The 7,951-nt window shown below is 33.7% G+C and overlaps 1 protein-coding gene across 1 annotated transcript; it reads right to left on the bottom strand.

The window, feature by feature from the left end:
• Positions 1–1,654: 1,654 nt before the first annotated feature.
• On the bottom strand, positions 1,655–2,650 carry LOC143578551 (uncharacterized). The gene has a single exon (XM_077062098.1). The coding sequence runs from the start codon at positions 2,648–2,650 to the stop codon at positions 1,655–1,657; it is 996 nt and encodes a 331-aa protein (XP_076918213.1).
• Between the last annotated feature and the right edge of the window lie 5,301 nt (positions 2,651–7,951).

Below are 7,951 nucleotides of genomic sequence, written 5' to 3'. Positions count from 1 at the left end.
CAACCGCTGTCGCGTAACTGCCAGTCATAAAGGCATTGGTTGGGAGTATTCTGAAGTTCAGTGGGAGTTGTATGTAATCAAGATCGGATTATGTACTCTTACATGATATGTAACAGTTAGACATCTTGGCACCTTCGTTGATTCAAACTGGTAAAGTGTGAGGCCTCATCCAAACTTACTGTGTGTTTGATTGGACCACTTTGACTCGAGAACGAAAACGATAATCATTGAACACCATATGAGATTGATATGATCCATGTCTCATTGTTCAATTGGTGTCTTATATAGAAAGGATAGATGACAACGATTGCTATATTTTCATTATCTTGCAATAGAGTATTCCAAGATCTTTTGGTTAATGAATTTAAAATGTCATAACCTGTTGGGGGCAACCATGTGTAACTAGAGCACCGCTGGTTATCAGCGTTGAGAAACTTAACCGAATCCGTCCAAGTGGGAGACTGTTGGAATTATGGACCGGTTCGGGTAAGTCAATGCGGCCGACCGGGTTATGACCCGTGAGAGTTACACATTGGGTAACGGATATAAACCGCTTACGCTAGTTAACCGGTAACGAATAATAAATGATATATGGACTTCTAATAAGATTGGGCTTGATATGGGCTTGGTGGCCCGACATGATTACTAGTTATATAAACTAGTTAATATGTCATTAGGTTTTAATTTAATCAAGAGATTAATAAAACCCTAGCCACCTCCTCCCTCCCCTCTCTCTCTCTCGGTTCACTGCTGCCGCCGACCGACCACCGCTGGCAGCCGCACCTCGCAGCCGACAGCAGCCAGCAGCGAGCCGCAACCAGCCGCAACCGCAGCCCAGCCGTAGCCGCAGCCCAGCCGCACGCCGCCGCCATCTGGTGCTCAGGTCATCCTCGTTGCCGGTCCACTTGTGCACCGCCACCGTTGTTTGTCCATCTCGTTTGGTCACCTAGCGTCATCCGTTAACCCTCGGTGTCTCAACCGGTTATTCATTAACCGAGGTAAAAATTAAATAATGTCTTGTATATTATTATTTTCTTTGGTTGTTTTGACTCGTGCTCGTATTGTTTGTAACCGGATCCTGTACGGTTCCTTTAATTGGTGATTACTCGTTTTGTATTCCGCTGCGTATTCATTTATTAACCTGATTAATAATTATGAAACCTTTAAAATTAAAACTGGGTTTAAAGGTTAAACCGTTGACTGATCACCAGTGGATCCCAATACCCCACTCATGGCCACGGGACGTTGTGTGTCGTGACCATAAGCCACTGTGCCACGTCCACGCTCACGTTGGGGTGTACTCCAACAACACCACATGCTGTTATAAAAGAATTAATGTTTTAATTTGATGTTCTTATGTGTGAATTAAGTTAAATATCATGGTACCATATAGCTCTCAACATTTAATAAATTCACATTCCAAAAAAAATTTCGTTAATACAACAATAGGAATTACTTGATAACTGATGTATATTTTTGACAAAATACCAATACTTTGTTGTTTGTAATCTTTTAAGTTGTGGTTTTATTTTAATTACGTACCCTCAAATAACAAGTACATAGTGAATTCTCCTGCGATATAGTGAGATTATATTAAGTCTTGTTATCATAGATAATCTTACAAAGAAGAAAGTAACCATACATTACAATTCTACTATATGTCAAAATTTTCTAGTTGTATATCCTTGGATTTTAATGGCATGTAATCCCCAAGATAAACCTCAAGATGATCGGCCAGCAATGATTTATCGATGTTTTCGTGATAGAAAGATTTGCAGATGAAATAAATGATTGTTTGAGCGGTAAGGCTGATAAGAATCAGTAACGAAAGCAACACAAAGAAGATAATGGCGTCAAGTGATCTGACAATAAGTGACCCTTTTCCATGCGCGACATGCCACTCGAATCCCATTTGAATGCCAATAAAACATAAGTTAAGAACACAATAAATAGCTATAGAAACACCGGTCTTTCCTTTGATCAGCTCTTTGCTCTTTAACATTGCTTGAATCCCATAATCTTCTTCTAAAACTGAAATCACACTAGCCAAGTGCCAAATAACATTAATGTATATGAAAATCATCATGTAAACAATACCCAAGATGCTTAAAGCAAAGATCCCAAACATCGTAAAACCAAGTAACTCGGCCCATAAGACAAAAACTACCACAGTTAGTAAATTGAACGCGAAAACAACGATGAAATTCCAAATGAATGTGACCATTAATCGTTTCCAAACCTTAGGAACAACACTCATGACCGTCTTGAAACTCACTGTTTTCGATGTGTAGATGCATGCAATGCTATAAACTATGGCTGAGGTAGATAAGAGGAACATAATGAGGAAAAATAAGAAGTACAAAACTTTAAACGCGAAAAAATATTTCAATTCAGAAGAGATTATCTCAGAAAGCGTATTGTACGTCTTCGTGTTCTTTGGGGTTTGATCAAGATCATTTTCATTTTTTTCGATTTGGCCAAATAGGTATTCAGAGACTTGGATATAAGCCAAGAACACAAAGGAGAGGGGGAGGATGATTGAGACAGTGATTTGTGTGAAGATCTTTTTGTATGCTGAGATGATTTTGAAGGTTTCTTTGAAGATGCCAAAGAAGCCAAGAAATTGCATTTGTTCTTGTTCTTGATCCATTTGATAGCTTCAAGAATTCTTCAATGGTGTTTGCCTTCAAAACAAGTGAATCATGTGATTCAAATATTGTTACAAATGATTTAATATATTATAACTAGTAAGCTTAGTAGCGGGGTTATGTGTTTATGGATATTGTAACGTGCATATGGGACAAGTACAAATGAATCAAACCTTGTAATTAACGCTGACACTGTGCCGACGATATCGTTTAGTACTTATTTCTTAATTTCTCTGCTTCAAAATAATGTTATTTTACTTGATATCAAGTGTTATTAAATTAAAGGTAAATAATAGATATATACACTACTAGAAAATATACCTAACGCAACTTTTTAGAAGCAACCCTTTTTAAATCGGTTGTCTTTGACTCCAATGCAGCTGCGTTGAACATAAAGGTTGCATTAGATAATCTAATACAACCATTTTCATAAAAGGTTGCAAAATTATATAGAATATGCAACCTTTTTATTAAAAGGTTGCGAATTTTACTAAAAATTGCAACATTTTCTTTAAAAGGTTAAATTAAGAAAAATTAACTACAACGTATTTTAAAAGATTGTGTTAGATCTCCTACTCAACCTCTATGTTTTAGCTCATAAACAATAAGATTCCAGGTTAATATATATATACCAACTAAAGGTCTAGTTTGACAATTGTATTTACATATGTGTTAGCACTTTCTGCATTTTATTGTGGTGGTATGTATTGACATGTTAGATGGTGATTGAAGATTGATGTTGTGATACCTAAAATATCTTCATGGTGGAAGTGGAGTCGTAAACGAATCGAACGTTGAATGTTCGAAGCGAAGTTAGTTTGCATTTGTTCGTTTAATAAAGGACGAACATGAAAAATAAACGTGGTTCGATTAATTATACATATTTTTTAGGCTAAACTTGATTTATCTTTTGGATGGTTATGTCTAATTTTCGGGATTAACAATTCCACATTATATATTTAAATTAGTTAATGTTCATTTATGTTTGTTTACTTTCGTTGGCGTTTGGTTACAAAGTTAACGAGCGACCATGAACAACTTCGTTTTCTAACGAACACGGACACAATTTGGAGTACATGAACCATCCATTTGTCCGATACAGAGGACCACCATTTTACATGTCTTCATATTGCTAGGTCAAAGGCCCTTTGGTTATTATGATGTTTTTTTAAAAAAGTAATTTTTGTAAAATATATATAGAGAAGGAAGATTGAGACCTCTGAGATATCCAGGCGTTAGGGTTTCCACCACTAGTGGGATTTTAGGCGGGTGGGTTTTCCGAAACTGGAGATAACTTGGAAGCAAACAGTTATGATCAATTAATCAACAATGTGTGAATGTATTGTTTATGTGCAACGAGTAACAATTCGTTTCTACCCTTTTCTGTGTTGTTAGGTAATTTAATCAATGTCGAGTCCAAGTTGAATCGTCCTAACACTAAGCTTCTCTGTTTGATAACCAATTCTTGTGGTTTTGTCGATTATTTTCTATTATAATTAAGGCTTTTCTGTTTAATAATCGAAGCCAAATTGATGTTTATATATTCTTGCCTAGTCTTATAAATTCTATAGTTTATTTAATTTAAACAAAGTAATTTGATATTGAATGGTATAATCAGTTTTAATTTAATTGATCATGTCAAAAGGGAAGAGGTATAACACTTTGTAAAGTTCTCACTATAACAAAAATGGCTTTTTAGTACGCACAAAAGCGTCCTAGAATGCTATTTTATAGGACATTTCATTTAATAGGACCAACGAAAAAAACGTTTCATGTAAAGAGGTCGTAATAAGTCTCGGAACTCAAAAAGTGTCCTGATATCCCATATAAGATTATGAAACCAATTTTATGGTCGCATAATATATCCATTAACAACCCAAAAAGCGTCCTAATAAAAACATATTATGACACTTTAACAATGTTCTAACACGTGCTTACCTAATTGTAAACTTTTGATACACATACAAGCGTCCATAAAAATTAATTTATAAGACCCTTATTATGGAACATTATACTACCAAGAAAAGGGTCCTAATATCCCAAAAAAGATTAGGAAACTAAATTTTATGGTCGCATAATATGTCTATGAACTTAAATAGCGTCCTAAAAATCATATTATGACACTTTTACAATGTTCTAACGTTTAATAGGACAAAAATTCGAAGTCCTAACAAATCATATTATACAAACCTTTTTTAAACGTCCACACACACAATTTTACGGTTATGAACGTCTAGTTAATGGTTTTCATTAAACAATAAAAAGACCATCAACATATATAATCCTAATAGTTATTGTGTATAACATCAACTATTGAAAGAAATAAAACTTCATTATATTAAATAAACTTATTCATAGTAAAACACTAAACATAAATAAGTTATAACATTATCCAACAAAAACTCTTGTGACATTCAACAAAGAGATTATAAGCAATAAAAGAAACAAGCACCATAAAATCCCGAGTTATCCTGCGTCCTCAAAGAGGACTACCTACAAATAAACCATCCATGTATAAGCATTAAGTTCCATGTTATTAAAATTATTCGCATCACAAGTTTAACAAATACATACCGAGATGAATGGACAAGGCCATGCGACGGATGCACTAATACAATCTTGAATTGTGGAAAATAACCTATATGGTCTCACCAAATTTTCATCTCTTGATTGTTGCCGCAAATATGTGGGCAATGTTCGGATTCATAAGTAAGGGATGAAAGATTTTTTTATTTAAGAAGACATTAATCACAATGTGTTAATGAACATTAGCTTTTTGGCGAGCAAATATCACAAAACAGAAATTTGGCGAGCAAATATCACAAAACATGATGCTTACATGAAAAGTATGAACATAAACTCAGCCAAACCTACTGTTTTTATGAATCATAGTTATTCGAAACAGTTTTTGTCAAACCAAACCGTAAACACTACTATACAACATCAATCAACAACTAAGCTAAAAAACTATGATTTAAAACATGTTCAGTAACAAAGTCAGAACCCTTTTAATTTTTATCCAATATTGGCTTTTATTGAAAGATTCATATTATTATTTTGACATAGTGTTACTATAATCGATATAAATGCAGCAAATAGTTAATAAAAAACTAAAAACGAGATAAAAAGGAAATTTCAAGTATACAACCCGACCTGCCTCGTTTCGATGCATACTAAAAATGAACCCAGCCCGTTCGACACATACTATAATTGACTCGCCCGTTTCAACGCGTACTAAAAATGAACAATACATTGATCGATTTCTGGAGGCACTCAAATTGATAATTTTAGTAAAGGTAATGAAAATTAAAATATTTACTCTACTGCAACACAGACACACAAAGAAAATCTTATTTAGAAATGTCATCGAATTCCCCAAGTTTTTTTTGTGATTCGTTTAAACCTCCAGATTGTTATCTTTATTTTATATAATTTTTACATTTGTTCATCAACACACATAACAATATTTCAAATGATAATTAATTTATTTTCTGAAGAAAAATGAGTGAGGCCTTAACTTTAAGCCTGAACTCGAGTTGAAACACCCCTGGTTACATGTGTGCATAAATGTAGACTTTAATGGAAAAATTAACCACCTACACCTATGAAAGATTAAACTGTTACTTAGAAATTTGTAAAAAGAGAATCATGCTTATTAACGAAACCTCAGCAAAACTTTGAATTTCAATTCACATATGTACCTTATGCTAGTGAGTATGAGCTATGGGGGAATGATTATCAAGATGAAAAACGCTAATATACCTCATTCATCCTTCTTTTTGTCCTCTTCCTAATCCTCTTCATAGTAATTAGCAATCAAAGGGAAAATGAACCGATTTAAATGCTCTATATTTCCCAATGTTCTTCAAATGCTCATTCTCCAATCTGCTCACACATACAGTAACCTAATCAAATTTTTACTAACTTACCAACTAACCAACTACCTAACTAGCCAACTAACTTATAATTTGAAAGTCAAAAGTATATACCTGAAACACATCAATGTCTCACGCTGAAAATTTTAAGCGAGGAAAATAGGGTTGATATGGTAGTTCCTTTAGAGCATGCATATTCTATTCTTAGTATAACCTCCAATACCTTCAAAACAATACAAGCAAATTCATATTAACAGGATAAAACAATAATTACAGGTAGGTAACGGCTTGGCTTCGTTTTGGTGTCATGGTTTTAAAATGTATACAAGAAAAACAATGTAAACATACAAGACTAATATTATTAATATTTAATATTTACCATTTGTCATTTGTAACTAACAATTTAGTGTAGCTACATTTAGCACTTTCTTAGCTGAACGTCCAACATCAAACATTTATTAAATTAACTTCAGCTACAATCTTAATAATTAAATCAATATTCATTTACGTTTTCCTACATACATAAAATTGGGAAAAAAAATGCTCACCTCAAGAGTTGTGTGGTCGCCACATGGTATGACTAGTGACCCTTTTCCTGAAGCATCAAACAAAACTAATAATGAAAAAAGATTGGTTGCAGTGACTACCTTAAAATTATATAATTAAACACATGACATAAAACTAAACAAACCTTTGGAGTTAAAGTTGCTTTTGAGACATTTTGTGGCTAAAAAATTATGAATACAAAGATATAACATCAAAATCGTAATGTTTATGAAGAGAAGAACTGAATATGATTATATGAGATCCTAACAATATTAACAGCTTCAACTCACAATTACAACCACATAATCAGTAAATTTTAGGAATAATCAACTAATTTAAAATAGGAATTGGATTTTAATAATCCCTGTTGAATGGTATTGGCCGATAATAATCCCTATTCATTTTATCGCCACTGGCGGTCCCAAATTCAAAAAAGTTGGACCCCAATGCCCCCCCGTAAATATGACTTAACGGCGTTATAGTTTTTTCTGAATTTCAAACCAATGTTTTAGGGATTTTGATCGTTAGGAGGATACGAGTCGATTGGTGTAAACCATAGTTCGAAACGGTGCTTCAAAATGACGAAACAATGCTTCAATTCGGGTGTTTAAACTTACAATTAACCAAAATCAAGTCGTTTGGATCATTGTTTGGAGCTAAGTTTTATATCATTCGACTCGTATCTTCCTTCAGATTAATTGCCCTAAAAAGTTAGTTTGAAATTCAGAAAGTTTTTTTTAACGAGGGACCATTGGAGGCCAACTTTTTTGAATTTGGGACCGCCAGTGGCGATAAAATGAATAGGGATTATTATCGGCCAATACCATTCAACAGGGATTATTAAAATCCAATATTCCTTTAAAATAAAATCAATGAAAACTA

Source organism: Bidens hawaiensis, unplaced genomic scaffold (assembly GCF_021521415.1).
Source record: "Bidens hawaiensis isolate Kalapana, Puna unplaced genomic scaffold, B.hawaiensis_p1.1 tig00029291_1, whole genome shotgun sequence".
Taxonomy (NCBI): domain Eukaryota; kingdom Viridiplantae; phylum Streptophyta; class Magnoliopsida; order Asterales; family Asteraceae; genus Bidens; species Bidens hawaiensis.
Note: the sequence above shows the minus strand (reverse complement) of the source record. Positions and strands in the feature narration are given on the sequence as shown.